The following is a 22,679-nucleotide window of genomic DNA, read 5'->3' on the forward strand; positions in this document are numbered from 1 at the left end:
TAGTTCGCGCGACCCGCTGAAAAGTTATGGTCTATCAAAAGACATAAAATAACCCCTCAAAAAATGAGCTGGAAGTTAATGGCATAGTTTGCATGCGTTTAAAAACTCCTTAATTCGAAAACCTGGGAAACGGGATTCCCCAAAAGCTGGGCAGATATAATAGTGGTTTAATAGGAAACGAGAGTAAACCAGTTAAACCTTGATGGTGCCTTTCTAAGCGTACAGTGTACTTTTATTCACCGTTTCCTTAATTGTAGCAGAAATACTAAGCGAATTGTTTGAGTTAGAAAGACCAGACGTTTACGTTTTAGTACAAATAAAAAGTAAATGTACGTGAGGTTAGATAGCTATATCATTTAAATATATTCCAAAAGTCTTATTGTTGGTTTAAAGGGAAACTGGTATCGTTACTTTGACCAGTTCAGATCAGCTGTTGTAGTTCAAAGTTCAGATAAAGGGATCATAATCGTATAGGCCCTATTTAATATTTTTACTAACGTTTTTTACTTTGTAAATTTCCCTGAGTGATTTGATCACTTGTCATTGATATTTAGTACTCAGTGTAAAACAAATTCAAAACTCGATTAATTCAAATTCAAAACTGTAGACTGATCAATAAGATCCAGGTTTACCTACAAAATATATTTAAAACAAATAAACCTAAACATTCAACAATCAATTTACACTCGTAAGTGCACAGATATGTTTACAATACATTATTAGACAATACATGAATGGGTCAATATGGCATGGTGGGGAGGGGAGGCTCGGTTGCTAAGCAACCTCTACTCGCCCTCTGATTGGCTCTCGTCGCTAATACTCCTCTGTCATTGGATGGGAGTCGTCAGAAGCCTTCCTGATCTCGTCGCTGCGGCATCAACAGGTAACTGGCCCTTTTATAGTCATCATTGGAATATTAGATAGGGGTTAAGTGTTTTAACAAAATTTGTGGAGGTATAACGTTTGACAATTGTATAAATTAGTTTAAACATATTTAAAATACGTTTTAGATTAAGATAGAACATAATTAGCATTTAATTTAATTAAAATTATTCAACTAAATTCTTAGTTTATTTATTTATTCATTCCGACGGCAATCGCCATTTTACAAAATAATACATTAGACAAGATTTACATGCAACAAGATATACAATAGAAAACATCAATAAATGAGTAAGAAGTCTGGTGGTGGTGGTGGACAGTTTGAGTAAAATTGCAACAGTTACAACATTGTGAAAAAAGTAACAATAACAAGAAACAGTGTAAATAATTAACATCAATAACAATAACAAGCAAAGTGTGAATAATAAACACCAATAGCAATAACAAGAAACAGCGTAATCATTAACGGTACTTACGTATTATACGGAGGCCACTTATTTTACAGCGCGCTGCGGCGGTTGGGTTAAGTTGGGTTATCATAAATATGTTTGTAGAACTTTCCTAGTTTCGTTATGAATCGAACTATACGAGATGAGTCATAAAAACTTATGATAACCCAACCTAACCTAACCGCCGCAGCGCGCTGTAAAATAAGTGGCCTCCGTATAATACGTAAGTACCTAATTAACTGCAATGACAATAAGTGTGAATAATTAACATCAATAAAATCAGTAATCATCAAAATGACAAAATTGTAAATAATTAACATTAATAAATTTACTATAGGCCTACATAACAATAATAGACTATGGAAATAGATAACAATATAATAAACTGTGAAAAAGCTAACGTAACATAAAAACAAAACTATAGTTTTTAGTATATACGGTGCAGGAATAATCGTGTTACATAGGCGTTTATTGTATTTTATTAACTCACATAAGTATGTTTATTCAAAACCCCTTTTTTCATAATAAACTTTCGGTATACATAATTTAGTTTTATGTCTTCGCACCAAAACATCCATTTCACATCAATCGCTTTCATTCAAAGTAATACAACAACGACTGTTATTGAACAAAACCAGTTCTTTTATGTACAACATAAATCACATCTATGGTACGCTCCGGTTTACACTTTACTTGATACTTACTTACTTACTTTAAATTAAAATAATAATTCAATACTTGTCTACCATTTCCTTTTTTGTGGTATGCGTATCATAAAATTGTGCAAAGAATCAGTTTTCGTCGGCCATTGGAAGAAAACATTTCACTAAATTTTAAATGTTTAAACTGCGGACAAGTTAGTATTGAATGCACCAGAAAAAATATTAAGGTACATTTGTTTACAGTTTGAATATAATTACATACAATACAATATAATACATTATTTTTATGTTATGTTTTATGTATTGAATACAAATAGATTGCCAAACTAATATATGTCTTACTAATTTACTATGCTAATCTATAAGTAATTTATAGTAATATTCAATAAATATTGTGACAATATTGTATAAATCTTTAATTTAAATAATAGTCATCCAAGAGATGAACCTCACTGAGCAATACCATTAGTTGGCGATTAAGTTTTTTTTTTCATTGAAATAAGCCTGTACATTTTTGTAATGCTTCCGGCAATAAATCAATTGCGTACTACCATTGAGTCAAAAGTACTATGTACTAGCAAACCTGCGTCACATCGTGACTTCAAAATCGACGATATATTTGATATATATATATATAGTTGATATAGGGTGAAAACGATTATGCCACATCCTATCCCTATTATTTGCATTGCGAGCCCAATATTTTCATTGCGTGCGCGACATCAAAATATTCTTCTAATAATATGTATATTCTAAGATATTCTACTACTAGTGTATCTCTTTGTGAGTCGATTCCAAATCAAAGTACAAGCAACCCCAAACTAATAATTAAAATTTGAATATTACTTATTTATTTCCGTTTCCTGTTCAAGGGAATACTTAGCAATCGACATAGTGTAAATCAATATATATATTTATATGTTTAGTTTATTGACGCAATATATTTGATCTATTCGTTAGAAGATTAGAGGACAATCACTAAGTATAAACACAGCCTTCAGTTTATTTTAACAACAGCTGATGTATAACGTGAACAAAACATGTGTTAAATGAAAAGTTACATATGATTACATGCTTGTTTATTCACTGAATAAACCGTATCAGCTGACTGACGCATACTTTCTCTCATTAGGTTGTGCTTCGTAATTAACCGGTTAAATACGAGGTGGAAGTAACTGTGATATTTAATAGATAAAACACAGAAATCGCAATAACTTTGGAACCGTGACTTTAATATTGATGTGAGTTGCACTATTTCTTTTAGAGTAAACAGGGTGATAATATACTAAAAGATATTTTAAAATCGTTTGAGCAGATTTGTGAGTACACGGTTTCTCCTTATTTAATGGATTTTTATAAGAAAACCACTAGCAAATAAAAACTAAAACATCCTGTAGTTGCCGTGGATTAGTAGGCCCTACTGTACACACATTCATAGTTAATCAAAATCGGACCACATGTGTACTCTTAACACACCCACAGACATCTCTTCGAGAACCATTTTTTGGGTGAAGAGGGCTTAAAACGAATATTTTTACCCAAAACATAAATTCGAAAATGTTTACGAAAACAATACTTCCTCCATGTACTATGTGTACGGAGAAATTATAAATTAACAATCCAAATTCTTGTTACTTAATTGTTCTTCATAACAACAAACCACCACTATGGGCCCAATCGATTTATTTATAAAATCAACGCACCATTTCATATATAGTTACATTATATAATATAACACGGATTATAATAACTAGCATACATAGATAACTAACAATAATATAGCAACAAGATGAACAAATATCGACAAAAATAATACGTATCCCGGAATATATTTAAATAAAATATTAACGTTATATATTACGTTATATTTAAATATCATGAAATTAACAAACAAACAAAAAAAAAATGTAAATATACAAAAATAATTCCATGAATTAGATAATATTTTAAACAATCATTTACAAAACATGTAAGTAGCAATATGATCACCCTCCTTTACCACCACCCTAGTCTCCAGTTCCCTCAGGACACATGTAGTAGTCCCGGTCCTGTGGGAACATCACCATCCCTCGGGACTCCTTATCACACTCTCTCACTCGACGTTTGCATCAAACTGTTAATTGTTAATTTCACGCAGTCGTGATTGTTAATGGTGTATATCAGACCGTGTTAATTGTGTTAGAGTTGGAAATGTTACAGCTGATAAAAAAAAGTATACGTTGATATGATATCTGTATATATTTTAGGGATACGTATATTGCTTTTAGCGAATTTCCCATATAGGGAATAAGCTATTACCGTAGTACTCATGGTAAGACCTGGACGCGGGACCGATTTTTTTTTCGTTTTGAGGTCCCTAGAGGCCAAAAACACCATCCGTTCAAATTCATATATATATATATATATATATATATATATATATATTTATATATTTATATATATATATATGTGTCCGTCAGCACGATAACTCAAGCAAAAATGATCCGATTTTGATGAAATTTGGTACAAACGTGTAAACGTACGTTTATTCGAACGAGTTCGCGATCCAGCATGATCGGACCATGGGAACGGGGGTTTACGGGGGGTTTTATGGGGTAAAAATAGGTTTTTCCCATTTTTGACCCAAAAAACATAAAATTTAGCAATTTCTTTCCAAACCATTTTGTAGAGCTTAAAAAAACAAATAATTTAGTATATTGAAGCGTTATTATGCGCCTAATGGTTACGGAGAAAATTCCAAAAATTGTAAATTTAAAATTCCCATGTTATTCTTATGGAGAATAAGTAAACTGTTGTAGTTTGCTTGTTTGTGAACATATTTTGATCAAATTTGGAAAATGTTTTTATTTCTTACTAACTATTCACATTTTACAAAAAAAAAACAGTTTTACCCTCCCTGATGCAGCAAACCTAAGTACTTGTTAAACTAATTCTATTTAAATCAAGAATAAATGTTATATTTTTAAGTAGACATTTCAGTGTAAATCCAATCAGTCAAATGGAAATTCGCTTAGTCTGCAGGTTTGCTGCGGCGGGGGTATTATTTCTATCCGGTCGTATGCTACTCAGATTTTTGTGTAAGATCCAGGCACTGCTCCGAAACATATAACTACGAAAGTTCACATTCTTTTGGAACAGTGCTGCATACCATCACAGAAAACATACTACTAGTATGTTTTCTGTGATACCATTCCTTTTCGAGTTTTGTCTTTCGGAGCCGCGTTTCGGTTTGTGCAACGCAGTCATGTATTGACTTTAATTAGTGAGTACAATAAGTGTTATGCTTCAATGCAAATATACACAGAGAAAAAAGGTGGCTAAAGGTTTTCACATTTTTCGTATCTCTTGTGCTAACGTTTTCATACAATTATTATTTGAGAAATATTCACTGAGTTTCAATAACACTATTTGTCTACGCATATATTGTCTGAACATTAGTGTCCCTATCTCACAGTTATATACTGTCATTATTATTGTACCTATCAGATTGTAGAAACAGTTCCAAGTAAAACCTTCTCTTTTTTAAATATCCAATTCCAGCCTTGCCACCAAGAAAGAACGAAACCTGTAGGTTATATTTTAATACTTTGATGGAGACTTAACCTATAAACTCCACTCTTGTAGTTTATAATATTCACATCAGGACAGAGCACATCAAACGTAAAGAAAAAATTCAACGTGTTTAGCGAATCAAATGTAACATTTTACAGCTAACACACAAAATACCGTAACTAATTTGCTAAAAACTGTTGATGGAATTTAAAACAAGCCCATGTGTAAACTATACCATGGCATTCATTATGATTTCATTCTTGGCTACTCACACAACTCGATACATTAAATCTAACCTCTTAATTCCCTTTTAACATAATTTCAAATACCTTCACGTTTCCGATCGTTCACAATCAGCTGTGCGCGGCGCGTGGACCGAAGCGAGATAAAGAAGACATAATTCAAACTCGTTACTCTAATTGTCGTCGGGTAATAACAGGAATCAAAAGTTCTGCGGAAAGTTATTAAGAGAAGGAGCCACGTCGTAAATCTGCGGCGAACGGAGTAATTGATACAGAGCCTGGCAACCGGTCCAGACGTGGGGCGCGTGGCAACTCTGGTACTGGCATACTGGAATACTGGGACTACCAGGATACTGGGGTACTGGGATACTGGACTAGTGGGACTACCGGGATACTGGGATACTGGCATACTGGACTAGTGTGACTACCAGGATACTGGGGTACTGGGATACTGGACTAGTGTGACTACCAGGATACTGGGGTACTGGGATACTGGACTAGTGGGACTACCAGGATACTGGGGTACTGGGATACTGGACTAGTGGGACTATCAGGATACTGGGATACTGGACTAGTGGGACTACCAGGGTACTGGGATACTGGACTACTACTGAGACAGCTTTTGAGGGTCAAAATGTTATCCTGTCATGGTGGCCTGAGTAAATAAGTGGCGTCCAGCTTGTCTCATACCTGGAAGTTTTGACTATATAAGTCAACGATGTTGGTTATAACATGTGCGCGTCTTGGGTTAAATTTGGTGTAATGGTGTGCTACAAGGTTCTGTTTTGGGACTAGTTTTATTAATTGTTATCGTTAATAGTGTGTTACATTTTATTAAATAATCGAAAACCACCGTGTTCACTGATTACACATAGGTACTTTCTTTACGTAAATTGCAAGCTGTGAATATAAAATGTATAAACTTTGAATCAAGCTTTCACATGTTTATATTAGGAATGAACTAATAAAAAACACAAGCTATGCTTCCTTTGAGTAGTAAGCTTTCATATCGAGACGAGTTTGTTAAATGTAGTGAATTATCAGGAGTACTAATCTATATATTAATTTGAAACTGTTTTTCTTTGTCACAGCTATTTTGAGAGAACGGCTGGGCGTAGAAACTCGGTAGAGGTGTCTAAAGAAAGGTCTTGGTCTGTAGATGAGCCATCAAAAGAGAAACATGGTGAATTCCCTTGGGGCTCTGCCCCCGTGGCCTTTAAATTCCCATCCCATGTTATTCTTATGGAGGAAAACGGGGTTTTTGTCACAGCTAATTTGAGAGAACGGCTGGGCGTAGAAATTTGGTAGGGGTCTCTAAAGAAAGGTCTTGGTCTGTAGATGAGCCATCAAAAGAGGAAAGAGGTCAATTCCCTTGGGGCTCTGCCCCAGAAGCCTTTAAAGTTGCCTCTTCAGATTTGTTTACATTACGACCATCTATCTATCTATATATTAATAGGCAAGCATGTTTCTTTAAAACCTTTTTTCTCAGCTCGTGTGCATCGTAGGGAAAATCTACGCATACCGTTGGAAAGCTATTTTCCTGTAGGTGTGCAGAACCCCTTTATAAATTTAAATAGGCTCAAAGATAAGCACAAAAAATGAGTTTAAAAATTTGAAAAAATTAACATGGATCTTATGCGTTGCTATGCTGGTTACGAAATAACAACGAAATATAAACAGAAAATCAAAACAAATGGAAGAAACTCCAATCACATGTTTTATTTACAGTATGGGGTGAAAATAGATAAGTTAGTACATTACATATTTTTGGTCGAGTTTCGACCACTGGACGACCTCTCGTATGCATAATTCTACACTACTTTTTAATGCAACAGCTGTTAATATTTAAATTGTGATTGATTGAATTTGTCAAAATGAAGTACAGTATTTGCAATGGATTTTTCTGATTTTAAAATTGATTTTCTTCTGCATCGTGTCATGTTTTGCAATATAATGTTCTATTACCAAATCAGTGGAAAATCCTAATATCACAGTAACTTTTAAAATTATTTCTTATGGAGTTAACTTATATCTATTGTATGGGTTGGTTTCTGCCTTTTTTACCACTTCTTGGAGATTGTACGCAGGTGATATTCTTTGGCATATTGCATCTGTAGACGAAACTTGGGTTGGTTTAATTATTACAATGGAAAAGAGCGAGAAATCTTGGACAATTTGATATAGGCTAAAAATAAAACTGAATTAACACTGTGCTACATTTCTTGAGCAATCTTTTAAATAACCGATTTGCAAACAATGGAAACATAGAAAAAGTCATAGAACACAACCAAGTAAAAGAAATAGAAATCATGTTTTTTTTTACACTAAAAACACTAAAAAAACAAGATCATCTTTTTGAAAAAAAGATAAGATATTTACAAAAGATTTTGATTATATCTAACTGTTGTGTAGATCGTGAGTATTTCCATAATCTTTGAGTCGCCTGTAATGCTTCGCAATTGCTCGAATTCGAGCAACAGGTACACTAGTTGATATTGATTATAAAAAACATCCAATACACATAACATATAATACTTCAGTACAACAATCTAAAACAATTGCAGACTGGACCACAATAGAGGCATAAAATGCTATCTCCTGATTGTTCTGATACAATCTAAGACAGTTATCTTACATAAATCACTCTTTATGACAATATCTACTGTACCTTTTGTGAGAAGCAATTTTGCTTTGTAACATTGTCTTCAAACAAGCTAAAAAGTGCTCAAGTCTCGCACCTAAAATGAGTTTTGATTTTGCGATAGGGTACAACTCCTACTTGACATGTGATATGTAGGGGCCCCGTGCTCAACCCTGTACTATCATACATGTGATATGTAGGGGCCCCGTGCTCAACCCTGTACTATCAGACATGTGATATGTAGGGGCCCCGTGCTCAACCCTGTACTATCATACATGTGATATGTAGGGGCCCCGTGCTCAACCCTGTACTATCATACATGTGATATGTAGGGGCCCCGTGCTCAACACGCGCCGAGTGAAAACATAGATTTAAACACCGCGACCCTCACCTACCCTTGCGTGAAATTAAATCAGGGATCGAGGGTCAACAGAGGCAGTTTATCTGGTTTTGCACCATTAGTTCCATCCCTTCTCTGGTGTTTTGACATTGATGATAATGCCATTGACTTTGAATTTTTTGGACTTTGGGGAGCGAGCTACCCTAGTGGTTCGAGCGCGGGACTTCAGTCCCTGAGGTCCCGGGTCAAATTATACAAAGTCACCGATGGATTTTGTCTAAGTGATAATGCCGCAACCCTTAGGTCTAGCCTGAAGTAATGTGAAAAACAATCCCAGGCTCGTGCCTAGCGTCCTAGGACAAAAATCCGTCTATGGCGTTTTGACATTGATGATAATGCCATTGACTTTGGAAACTGCAAGTATACTTATATGCCTATTCAAATCTAAAATGTTTACAGTTACTGTATTTTCTTTTGTTTTAAAGTGCGCTCCATGCTCTTTGTAACAAATGGCTAGGACAAGCTATAGTGTACTTTATCTCAAAATACTTTTAAGGCTGGTGATCTAATTGCCAAAGCCAAAGGACACCCTGCGTTTGTCGGACAGGAACTTATCTAGTAATTTTCGAGCTGATCCATGATCACAAATTGATAATGAAGCATGTTTAATTTATAATCATACTCTCTGGAAGTAACTTACCGAACTTGATCGTTGTATTTCTTTGAAGATTTATACTGTAACGCTTTCTACCAGGGCTATAGATTTAGTTACTTGAAGTGTTAATTAAAAAATCACTCAATATTCAAAAACCCACACATAACAAGGTCCATTTTGCATTTCTTGCCATTCTAAAATAGTTATTAATTAGTTTTTTTTTCTCTCAAAACAATTTAAAGACCGCAAAGCTTAATTTAGTTATTAGTTTAATACTTTACTTCCTCAGCAAATATGATAAGCATTTAGAATACTCTTAGCCTATTGTTGCCATCATAGGTCACTTGCTATGCACTTACCATGGCACTTTGTTTCAGCCACCGCCTGTGGGATATTCCTCGAAACTAAACCAAAGTGCAACAAATGCCACACACAGGTGAGTGATCTTTGAACTTAACAAACATTTTACAAAAAATACTATTGTAGTTGAAGTAGCCCATACTAATATCCGGGACAATCCGCAATCCATCCCAAATCCAGAGCCCCGATCCTTGCATTCTCCAGTGCATATTCCTACATCAAACCTGCCTGTTACCACAGGGCACCGCGGGCAGCCCACATTCGTATAATTTATGAGTCAATTATGTTTACATCTCTATTGTCGAGACCCCTCCACCCTGTAATTTGACAGTCCGAGTCTTTGGTGGAATGGCTCTCGACCAATTGCAACTCTTTCTTCTCCACGGCGTCTGTCTCCATCGTTTATAACTCGGTTTGCCAGGTTCGTCACGGTGTGCAGAGCGGGCACGTTTGCGCAATAACTTCCACAGATTTTGCGGTAAAAAATTCACCGCCCAAAATGTTACAGCTGAGACGGTGTCTCGAAGGACCAAATTGTGTTACTGATGTTGTTGATACTTTTAATACTGATGTCTCCAGTGATCCAGTGTACTGTTCGCAAAAAGTCATGATCGGGGAGTGAGGTGGTTTGGTTAAGCACGGGGGTTTCGTTCCCGAGGTCCTGGGTTCAATTCCTGCCAAACACCAACGGTAATATGATAGACCAAGCAGTTTCGGGGCTACAATGGATTTTAGCTATATGATATTTGCGCAACTGAGTCCTAGACTAATGGCACTGGGGTAGAGCCTTGCGTCCTGGAATGTTAATGTATCGTCCAATGGAACCAATCTCCTGACTTACGACTAGGTCATGGGTCAGGTTCCATCATACAGACTATAGGAACTAAATAAGCTCTGGTGGTGATCAATTAATCACTGTACTCAGACAAGTACATTATTACGTATTTGGTCACCCATTTATTGTGCATCATTAATTTGAATGAGCAATAACTATTCGATCTATATTTTGTTTGTAGAAAGGAGTTAACAGTTTGAACAGTTTTGTATTCTGTATTCATGGAAGGGTTCGATTTCAAGCTCACTGTGATGGCATTTCATGTTGACACACAAGTTTTTAAACAACAACGGTGTAAATTGGCAACTTAAGGCCTTATTTGTCACATTTGTCATGAAATGAAGAAAGTAATCACAACAACCAATGTTTAGCACGTTGCTAATAGAGGAGAAAGATCGAATACAATTTTGAACACCGATTGCAAACTGAGTATTCTAATACTTCAAACCAAACAGATAAATTAGCTGATTTGTAGGTAACACCGAAATTTCCAAAAGCAACAAATTTGTTATATACAATACAATGCGTTTGGTCACATCATAATCTCCTTCTTTCCCTTCCCTACAGCTTACCGTCCGTAGTTAAATTCATGCAGTTCAATTTACAATTTTACACTTCAACTGTATTATGTGTTAAAGATTATCCTGTAGGTATAAAGATATTCTACAGTAATCCTAGATACGAGACAGTGGCAAGGTTTCAAAGTTTATCTAAAAACTATAAAATGAATACTATGTTCACATAAAAATACGCATGTTTAGCAAGAACCAATGGATATCACCAAAATACAATGTACTGAACTAGAGATTTAATTTTGCAAATTCAAAGAATAAGTTACATCTACCGTCATTTGGACATTTACATATGCGGAAAGTGATGTTTTGAGAGAGTTTCCTGGGGATAACTCGAAGTATTTGTCAGGGGTCTTTAGGGATTTGTAGTAAGTCTGCTACTCCAGCCTCACTGAACATGTATGTATCAACAGAGCAAAAGACAGATTTTTGCACAAATTTCGGTGCTTGCAAACAACACGCAGGACAGGACAACAGTCTGGTAATTGGTAATTTCTTCTTTTTACGTATTTCCTCAATAGCATTTCTGTCGAGCGCCTTGGGCTGCCCAAGGTTGGTAATTACATATGCACATCACACGCAATAAATTACCAGTGTTTTGGTGGTAATACTCACTCAATTACACGAAATTCGCCGCTTCAAGCGTCAATTTAATGATCGTGCCGTTCGCCACCGTCAGCGATTTTATTTATGCACCTGTGCCTGTCAGGAAATTTGACCTGAAAATTGTAAATGGTACAATTAGAGAAAGCTGTGACACTAAAATAATTAACTGAATACAACTTATTTTATTGGACTTTATTTTAAATGATTGGAATTATTCGATTTATCATAAATTTTAGTATCTTTGGATTCGTATTACTGTATTCGTCAACAATAATTAAGCTTTTAATAAATAGGTCCCACTATTCTCAATCCCCAAGTATGTACGGTACGATTTATAAAATGTATAAGTGTTGAACACATGAACATTTACATTTGAAAACATCAGTGACTTATTTAGTAACATAAAATTTGCTTCACTTCTGAGGAGGTAGTCTTTTCTGTATGCCAAAGAGAATAATCGGCTCTCCCAGAGAAAAGAAACACGTTTGCATACGACTCTCTTTAAAAAGGGTGTTCAGAATAATTTCCTTGGGTATATACGATTATCAGATAATTTCCAACTAGCATTGCTGTCCAATTCGTTCAAATGACATTTTACCAGGATAAGACAGTTCTAGAACCTGGCTGCGAAGACATATTTCACATTACACACGCTAAAATCTATGAAAAATTAATTGACGAGCTCTTTATTAATTACGATTTTATATCACTTAAGGAAGTGATACGACTAGGTATACCATTGTTGTACGGCCTTTGGGTGATTAGACCGTTGTAAGGACATTATCCTACCAGAAGTACATTGAATATTCCCTCAAAGCACGCTCAAAGCGAGCTGCACTCGGCCCGAGGCACGGTGCTCGCGATCGTTGCCCTCGTGCAGCTCTTGACTCGTTACTCGATTTGGTTTTTGCACCAAACCCCGCAATTAACCGCGGATGCCGAAGTGACATCTTGCAGTTCGGTCCGACAATTGTCGCTGCAAATGAAAAATCGAGGTTTTACGACCGAATTACATCAAGTCTTGTCCTGGAGTTTAAAATTATGTTCGAGGTGTTCAACATTTCGTTCATTTTCACTCCGAAATCGGAAAATTATATTCCAACTGTATGGATGGAAATTCAATTTATATTCTCCTTAACATTATTTTGTGTTGGTTGGGTTCGTAGATTTGTGTTTCGTCTGTAATTTAGACGTTGATACAAAGTTGGTTTTTTGATATATTGCCACTTGATAAAATAAGTATTGTAGATAAGAGATTTTGGGGAATTTATAAAAGGTTTATATACGGTGCATGAAGTCTAGCGTAGGCCTGTCTTTTGGAATGCAAACCAATACAATGAGTAGGAACTGTAGAATCTATACTATCATAAAAACTAGGAGGATCAGGAGACAGCTTCGATCATACAGACTAAAAATACGTAATCCAGTAACCCAGCTACTTGGAGGTCACGAGATGTGGATATAGGCATGCAGTGTGGATGCGATACTCCCTGGTGTGGATTAACTTCCGCACTAGTGAGTACTACCATTGACTATACACCTCTAGTAGCAATGGTACTACGGCTATCCGCAATGCTATCCTGATAATTAGACCAATTCGTTAATTACAAGGGGGAAATGTGGTTCGGATTCCATTACAAACTGTAGGTCCCTTTGCCATTGGCTGTATGTGCTATTAATTAACAGCTGTGTCTAAGGAATATGTCGGCCTTGGTCACTAACAAGACTACAAGATCGCGCCACTCATCCTACACTCATCTCCATTCATACTTGGCTTAAAATACCTACTTTGTATGGTCGCCATTTCATAGAACAGTATTAACAGTAAACTGTAGGTCCCTTAGTTGTCATTGGCTGAATTAACAGCTGTGTCTAAGGAATATGTCGGCCTTAGTCACTAACAAGACTACAAGATCGCGCCACTCATCCTGCACTAATCTCCATTCATACTTGGCTTAAAATACCTACATTCGTATGGTCACAATTTCAGAATAAAGTAAAATGTTAAGTATAAGGCTTCTACGGTCACATTAACTATATTGTTTTCGTGACCACACAATGTTACCGACGTGGCCCAATTCTACCTTGATGACCACAATCTAATTTGCCACTCCACCTTGAAATCCCGCATTAGTGCTTATCTCATCCCTAACAGCCTCCTAAAACAAACAGATAAGCACTCATCAGAGTAACGGCTCCCAGATGCTGTTATCTTATCAATGCACCTGCCCGGGCCGCCGCGGAGGAAATTCGCTTAATCTCTATATAATTGCTTAATAGCTCGGTCCGCCCCGGCGAATTAGAGTTCGATTTTATAATATGTCAAGTGTTTATTATAAAGACGTCTACCGGGTTTCGTGTTCCAGCGTCAATTATATCTGCGCCGCAAAAACCTCGTCCGGTAAACGCAGCTGTGCCGTCCGCAATTGGTATTAATTCAGGTACGACACTAGGCCACGTTGGGTCTGAATTTATTACCCAGATTGCTGGACCGTTAGCGATTTGTGAAATTACACGGCGTTTTGTGTAAGTGCGGTAAACATTCTGTGTGCAGATATAGTTTAGGTTTTTCTTAGAATCTGACGGTTGAAACATTAGTTGTAGATTGCGACGCAAATTTTGGAGCATATAGTTTTCTCAGGTCACGATTCTTTCTTTATTCCTACATCGTTGGGTGGACTCGAAAAATTTAACATCTTAGTTCGGACCAAAAAACATTCAATGCTACACACATAATTCTATATTTTTAACATTTTTTGCTGGCTCTAGCACGGAACCGTTCTTATACATTTAGACTTGACCTAGAAGAATGCGGTATTCACCAGGTAAACAAACTTTTTGGTGATTTGCGAGATTTGAACCTAGCACTCCAAGTACCAATGGCCTTTCAAAATGGCCTTAGAGCCGAAACTATAGTAAAAAAAGTAAATATTTTAATAAATAATTTTACTTGGGTACTAAGTTTATTAATGTTTAATCTTTATTTATATATAGTAGCCCTATTTTTCTATTTTTCATATATATATATATTTATTTATATATGTGTCCGTTAGCGCGATAACTCGAGCAAAAACGATCCGATTTTGATGAAATTTGGTACAAACGTGTAAACCTACGTTTATTCGAACGAGTTCGCGAACCAGCATGATCGGACCATGGGAACGGGGGTTTATGGGGTAAAAATGGGGTTTTCCCACTTTTGACTCAAAAAACATAAAATTTTGCAATTTCTTTCCAAACTATTTTGTAGAGCTTAAAAAACAAATAATTTAGTATATTGAAGTGTTATAATGCACCTAATGGTTACGGAGAAAATTTCAAAAAAATTTTAAATTTAAAATTCCCATGTTATTCTTATGGAGAATAAGTAAACTGTTGTAGTTTGCTTGTTTATTAACATTTTTTGTCCAAATTTGGAAAATGTTTTTATTTCTTACTAACTATTAACATTTTACATAAAAAACACTTTTACCCTCCCTGTTGCAGCAAACCTAAGTATGTGTTAAACTGATTCTATTTAAATAGGGAATAAATGTGATATTTTTAAGGAGACATTTTAGTGTAAATCCAATGAGGCAAATGGAAATTCGCTCAGTCTGCAGGTTTGCCGCGGCGGGGGTATTTCACATTACCTCAGAGTTTTTAAACCTAAATAAATCATACAAACTGTGGTGAAATTGGTATATAAAACAAAGTTTCAATTGATATAGAATATTTAAATTCTATTATTAAATTCCCCTGCTCATTGAACTTGAAATCACAAAACTATAATTGGATATCAGTAGTTTTGTCACCCCTTGTTAAACTTGTAATTTATGTAATCTGATTAACAATAGTTATAACTAAATATTAATTAATTACACAACAGAGCATTTTGTTACTAGATAAATTAATTAAAGTTGATAATTACAATAATTGCATGCGTGGTTCAGTGGTTTTAGATGCTATCATATTGATTGTGTATTCAATATTTTGGCAATGTAATGTAATTGATTACCTACATGTTTCAAACAACTAGCTTAGTGCGTTATATAATAATAGTACAAATAAATCTGTTTAACTTGTGGTGGTTTTGCTTGAGATATTATGCTCTTCAGACATCCATTGATTGTGTTCGTCTCTATTTTTACCATATGTTGATTTCTTTCACGACTTTTTCTCTCGTTTTTCCTCTTAAATTATTCTTTGTATCTATGTTATCTCCAGGTATTAATTTAATTTTTAATGTTTTTTAATAGCGATTTCTTCATAAAACTCATAAAATAATAGAAAATCGGGGTTTTCACAAAAACGGCACTATTTGATTGAAATTTAGTATTATGGTCCTTTGACTCTAAACGAAATGGGGTAACTTTAAATGATCTAAAAATTTAGTTTCTAGGTTTAGGTTTAAGTTATTGCGACTTTTGTGATTTTTCAATAAAATAGCATAGTTATTCACACCACTTACTCATCATAAGGGCTTTTGTCAAGCTAATGGAGAAAGTACTTTGTGTATGTGTCAGTTATCTGATACCGTCTATTTTTACTTTTGATGGAAAATATCCTCAAGATAACACGTTCCCTACCAGATACGCTCCTGGGAAAACCACCAATGTGTAGGTGTCTGACAACCTGTTCTGTTATGTGATAAATAACATCTGAAACTAGTTCAAACTCTACTCACTCCGTCAACCTTTCCTCCTCCAACTAGTCACATATTGACGCCTGTTGCAGGCCAGGCAGGCGTGAACCAGCTGGGAGGAGTGTTTGTCAACGGCAGACCTTTGCCGGACTGTGTACGTCGCCGCATCGTAGAGCTCGCCCTCATGGGGGTCCGTCCCTGCGACATCTCCAGACAACTCCTGGTCAGTCACGGCTGCGTGTCCAAGATACTCACCAGGTTCTACGAGACCGGCAGCATACGGCCGGGGAGCATCGGCGGCAGCAAAACCAAGGTAAATACCAAGCGAGGTCTTCCGATGTCAAAGTGTTCCGTTGACAAAGTGTTCCGAATTTATAACGTTACGGGTGGCCACCCCAAGCTCTGAATGTAATCTTCTAATCACCAAGGTAAATACCACGGAGGGAACACGACAAGGTCTTCCGATGTCAAAGTGTTGACAAAATGCTACGAATTTATGAAGTCGTAGCTAACCACTCTTCTTAGATGTGAATATGTAATCCAATGCACTACTTCCTCTCAGCTGGAATACGAGTATAATATGTTTTCTGTGAGTATTTTAAGCAACCGTTCCACCCGATAGGACGTGAAACTCTAGGAAACCTATGCATAATTTTATAGGAAAGGCTCTATCGTATTCTTGAGCTTGAAATTTTTTGTGTAAATATTCAAAATAAAATATTTAATATATTAAAATCCCTTAAAAATTAACTAAGCAAAACTGATTGAAATAAAGGATTGTTTGGTAAAAACAAAAGAAATGCTTAATGCCTTGCCATAAGATTATGTGATCGATTATTTAAATATACCTAGTTTTATAATCAATGTCAATTTGATCGATTTCTTAATAAGATTTAAGAGACTATTTCTACCAAGGTCATGCGTTTGATGCCCAAGGGTAATATCTTTACAAAATCAATAAATAGAGGGGCCAATTTTTTTGACAGGTGGAAACAACTCAGCTGTGATCTTGGTCAGTGACAAAGCTGTAATCTCAATCTATATATTTAATACACAGTTGTAACACTGTTTTCTCAGTAATTACTGGACCGATCCACAAGATTTATGTCTCAAATTAACGGGGATAGTGTGTAGATTTGCCGAACTTCATTAGAATTTACGTTTTTTCTAAGGGCTACGTCCTACAGCCCTTCAAAGGTCGAGTCAATACAATTCTTATTGAAGAATATAATACACAGTTTATAAATTATTTGTCAGCTGTTTAATGTTTGTCAGATATTTGTTATTATTTTTATAACCTCACTTTCAGTATGTAATTATTAATCTAGGAGTTCGTGTTTATAAACACACAATTTTGATCCAGGAAAAGTGTATTTGTTAGCTTTTTATACCACAATGTATTATTTATAATTGTATTTGAACATTATTTGTATGTTTTGGTGTACATTTTGTATTTTTGAAATGTTTTCATTAGTTTTCCTGCGAAGTGATCTGAAGGAAAGTGGTAATTGAGTTTAAGTTTGAGTATGGAATGTGAAATAATACCCTTAGTAGGGACGGAAACTTATTGTTTTGATCAATATAATTTATTCTCTATTGCCACCAGAACAATCATAGGGAAATGCACGTACAAGTTGTACAGATAATTGTTAATGAGTGGGAAACATACAAACCTTTTATCTTAAGTGATTTATCTTACTCAATATCAGGGTTTGACGTTTAGCAGTACCAAATTTTACCTTCACACGCTGACATGCGCTGAGATGGTGGTGTGAGTACGCTGGGATACGTGGAACTACAATTTATCAGTGAACTATACCCTAAATATTTTTTTTTTTAGTACACAGGGAAGTTGCTTGAGAAACTGTGACACTTACGATTTCGGGTCTGGCGAAGAAGTATGACTTTATGTTTAATGGCAATGTTGACTCGGGTCATTATAGCGTTATAAAGCTTTATCATTAACTCCAGGGTGTGAAAAGTACAAAAAGAAAAAGAAAAGGTAATCCTTAACCGGGCGTAAAGAGACATACAACACGAAAAAAAACATGTAGAGAACCATCGAACCAAACAAGTAAAGAGCAGTAATGTTGTTAAATGTGCTCTGGAAGTCCTTACAAAAAAACACCAACTCTTTTGAATTGGGTTGGTTAAATTGGATTCGTCACTACAGCAAATCTATGAATTTAGAGTCAGATCATACTATCAGGGACACAAATATATTCTCCTTATGTTGTCACAAGGGGAAGGTAAAATGAGCTCCTTAATCAACATTTTGAGTTTAAGGAAAAGCTTATCAATGGGGCTACAGCGAATGTAAATAAAGTAGTGAGGGTCAAAAGAAAAAACAACTATTTGAATAATATACTATCCCACAACTCTGCAGTTGAAATGGCGAGTTCTGAGTCTCATTTGTATAAACATCTTTCTGGTAGGTAGTGGTAGTCTATATAATTTTAAGATCCAGGTCTCCCTTTACCATCGGAATGGACCGTTAATACTCTAACATTGAACCAAAGTATGCCCAACTTTATATAGACGTAAACACAGCTGTTACTCACAGAATGGGTCAGCGGTTCATGAAATGCTACCAACTGCTGATGCGTGATTTACATGTAAGTGACTATATTTATTCCATACAACAAATGTAATAAACAAAAACCAATTTAAAGTGTAACTCGAATTAATATAAAACATTAATTTGGTTAAACTTATATATTAGTTTGATTAACATAAAATAGTTTATACAGGCCAACTATCAGTTCTATTTCATGTAAAAACGTAAGTAACCCCTAAATAAAATACAAAGATAAACAGTATTTGTTAATTGTTATGTCTTTTATTGCTGACAATATTCCCGTGGCGGAGCACGGGCGGTTAACTAGTAATTTAAAATTTACCTTTCATCTTCGTCTAAAATACGCACTATGTGACGGCGTCACATAAATTTATTCTCAAACTTATTTTATCCACATAGGTTTGAAGGGAAACAGCAACAAACAAATTTCAACCATAAATATTATCTACGATCACGACTTTCATAACCTCGCCTTAGCGAAAGTCCTGTAGATAGAGCTGATAGGAGTTTCCGCAGGTTGTGATCGGAGATAGTCAGGTGCACGGTGGGGGTTGACGGCGGGGATGAAGGCTACAATTACCCCTCACCTGTCACCGCGGGGTACAGAGTGAGACGTCAACCAGAGTAAATACTCAGACAGTGCAACAGTCGGGTCGGCGTCGGCTGTCTTTGATTACACAAGGCTGACAACGGTTGGTTTCTGTTTGGTTGGACTTAATCTTTAAGTGGGCAGTGGCGGTGATTAGGGTAAGGGGGGTTGCCACACAAATTTGGAGGAATGAATCAATAAATGTAGTGTTTATTCATTAACCTCTGTTTTCTGTGTTGTTTTTCCATGCGTAGTTGTCAATCACTCAGTGAGCTAAGACGTCTGTGTTAAAATAATTTCTTCTAAAATCATATCAATTTGGGTAGGACTTTTACCTTCATAATCCATCACTTCCTTCTGAAAATCAGTTTGCGCAATGCACAATTTCTTTTCAATAGAATTAGCTATTCAATGTACTTCACATTAATGGTGAATTTCATATGGGTCCAGAATCGGAATACATTGAACGAATATCGCCCTGATCTCCAATTGATACTTGGCTTCGTCAACACTCTTCTCCAGTAGCTTCGGTACCTCTTCCTCCAAAATTCCCCTTTCTTCGTGGCCTACCAGCTGGGCGTTCTTCAGGAAAACAGACTGCATAAGCAAATTGAACTTTACCATACACTATTCGTGCTTTGTGGTCTTCGTCTTAATCATGCAGCTTTAGTACTGCCTTTATAGATTAAGTAGTAAATTAAACTAAACTGTACCTTCTGTGGTCTTTGACTTTGCTCAAAGCTCGTCTTCTCCTTTAGGATCATAGACTGAGCAACTCATACCCTATGGTCTCAACTTTCCTTTGAGCTGGTCTTCTGTCATGGAACGTAGAGTGAATTCTCATGTCTCCACTTTGTTCTTGCAGCAGGTAGCGACGCCGACAGTCGTCAAGAAGATCCTGCGCTGCAAGCACGACAACCCCGGCATGTTCGCCTGGGAGATACGAGAACAGCTGTTGGCGCAGAAGATCTGCGACCCTCAGTCCATCCCCAGCGTCAGTTCTGTGAACCGTATCCTGCGCAACAGTGGAGCCTGGCCTGAGCCTCATCACACCCCGCATGGTAAGTGGGAGTAACTTCATGCATAAACTACTATAACATTGTACTCTATATCGTTGACTATTGGAAGAAGTCTTCCAATTTGTGTTTAAAATGTGGCCATAAAACAGACTAAGTTAAATTGAACCACCGTCAGAGAGTGCTGATGTTAGTTCCTTATTTCAGTCGAAGTTGCCAAACCGTTTAACCAAGATAAACTGAAAGATCCATTTTTTAAGCTGTAGCATCTTCACGCCTCATTTACTATCATATCAATTATCAATTAATGAGATGGGGACGCCACCTGGGTGCGTATTTTAACCCATAGCACAAACTAAGAGATAGCTTTGACAGGAGCTCACTCTCGTATCCGAGAGGCACGAACAAAGTATTCAAATATTCATTCCACACCTAAAGCCAATGCCTAGAGCCTAAACCCCTTTTCAACCTACAGCCACAATGTGAAATTGGTTGGTTCCTTTGTATCAGCTCATACAAAGACCCACACTATTCTATTGAGTGCCCTAACCTTGCAAAGCACAGATGAATAACCAAACTAAGATGATTTAATTTATTACACCCTTTAAAGCATTGTTAAAATAGTTTAACGACACACCAAATCAACGTAGAAAGGGAATTTCCTAATTATTGGCTTGGTGACGAGCAATTCAAGTTGTTGAATCTACACGATGATCCAGGGATGTCACAGTATTGACCTGGGCTTGTACTTAGTTACTGGTTTTATTTCCAATTATAAACGGACACGCGATAATAGATACTATCACCACTTGTGGACACACTCAGAAGCTCAGCACGCGAACTATCACACCTGTCACTACTGTCGACTGTCACCTTCCGCCAACTGAATCTGACGAGGCAGTAGAGAAAATATACAATCCTTATACTATGTGTATCTCCTTAGTCTGTAGCTCAAACGATCTGGCAACATCGCACTCAACAGTGAAAACAAACGTGTAAGCATAAACATTGCGCAGGGTCAGTGTATATTGCTACTGTCCATTCTGAAGGCCGGAACAGCGACGTTGCCAATTTTGTCTTGCTGCGGCATTGTGTCAGAGGAAGCTATGCTATCTTGCTTAAAGGAAAAGAAAAGCTTGTTCTTTGAGTATCTGTGAGCCAGCCTTCAAGTGTTAAATCCATTGATTGAACATATTCCTGTAAACATACATCCTCATGGACATTGACTTTAAATAGTACAAGCAGGCTTCTCATCCTAATGTAAAATATTTTGTTTCTGTTGTTTACGTAGTATTTAATGACGTTTAAGCGCTAGTGTGGTCAATATATTTCTACTTTCTTCCCCCATATAGTGCTCTAGCGTGATTATAGTGTTTTTTATTTTTCAGGACGCGGCATCGAATCTCTAGAAAACACCCGGATCTACGTAGAACCCCCTTTTCGGCCCTACCCTTACCCGTGGCATCCCCCTGCTACCTCGGACACCTGCGGCAGCGAGAGCGACGGTGGGGAAGGAGAAGACGCTCCAGAAGCCACGGAACCTCCGGCCAAGGAGCCGAGTCCTTACTCCATAGAAGCCATCCTTAAGAAGTCTCCGACCAGGAAGCCCAGAGTCCCTACACAGAGTATTCTACTGATGTACCCTCCTTGTGGTTTGTTGCTCGATAGACCGTGTACTTGCAGTCTTCAGCACATGCATTGAGCAAGAGTTCTGAGAGGATGGCTGAAGCATACGCTGCGTCACAAGGCTGAAGATTTAACAATGGATAAGTTTATTTCACCTAATTTATCTACCCTTATAAATTTAGTATTGACACATGTTTGCAAGTGTCACAAATTTTACCTTGTGACTTTCATGCCTTGTTGATGCCCGGATACTGAAACTCTCCAACAAGAAAATTGTAAAAGAAGAAGCGAACTATGATCTTAAATCCTGTATGATTTACTATGGGAAGCTCTGTACACTAGTTCAAACCAGTCATTAAATAGGATAGAAACTTAAGTCATTATTTAAAATAAAATGTCATCCTTTGTAGAAAAATTGTTTTCAAATACGCTATATAAAATGATAGTTGC

At 36.5% G+C, this 22,679-nt stretch overlaps 1 protein-coding gene across 1 annotated transcript; it reads left to right on the forward strand.

The window, feature by feature from the left end:
• Nucleotides 1–744: 744 nt before the first annotated feature.
• LOC128997642 (paired box protein Pax-1-like) lies at nucleotides 745–22,305 on the forward strand. Its single transcript, XM_054423280.1, has 4 exons — nucleotides 745–883; nucleotides 16,513–16,733; nucleotides 20,453–20,648; nucleotides 21,992–22,305. Exons 1-4 carry the CDS (start codon nucleotides 745–747, stop codon nucleotides 22,303–22,305), a joined length of 870 nt encoding a protein of 289 aa, XP_054279255.1.
• Nucleotides 22,306–22,679: the final 374 nt, after the last annotated feature.

Source organism: Macrosteles quadrilineatus, unplaced genomic scaffold, assembly GCF_028750875.1.
Source record: "Macrosteles quadrilineatus isolate MER2022 unplaced genomic scaffold, UCM_ALF_1.0 Scaffold_6__1_contigs__length_79288215, whole genome shotgun sequence".
NCBI classification, from domain to species: domain Eukaryota; kingdom Metazoa; phylum Arthropoda; class Insecta; order Hemiptera; family Cicadellidae; genus Macrosteles; species Macrosteles quadrilineatus.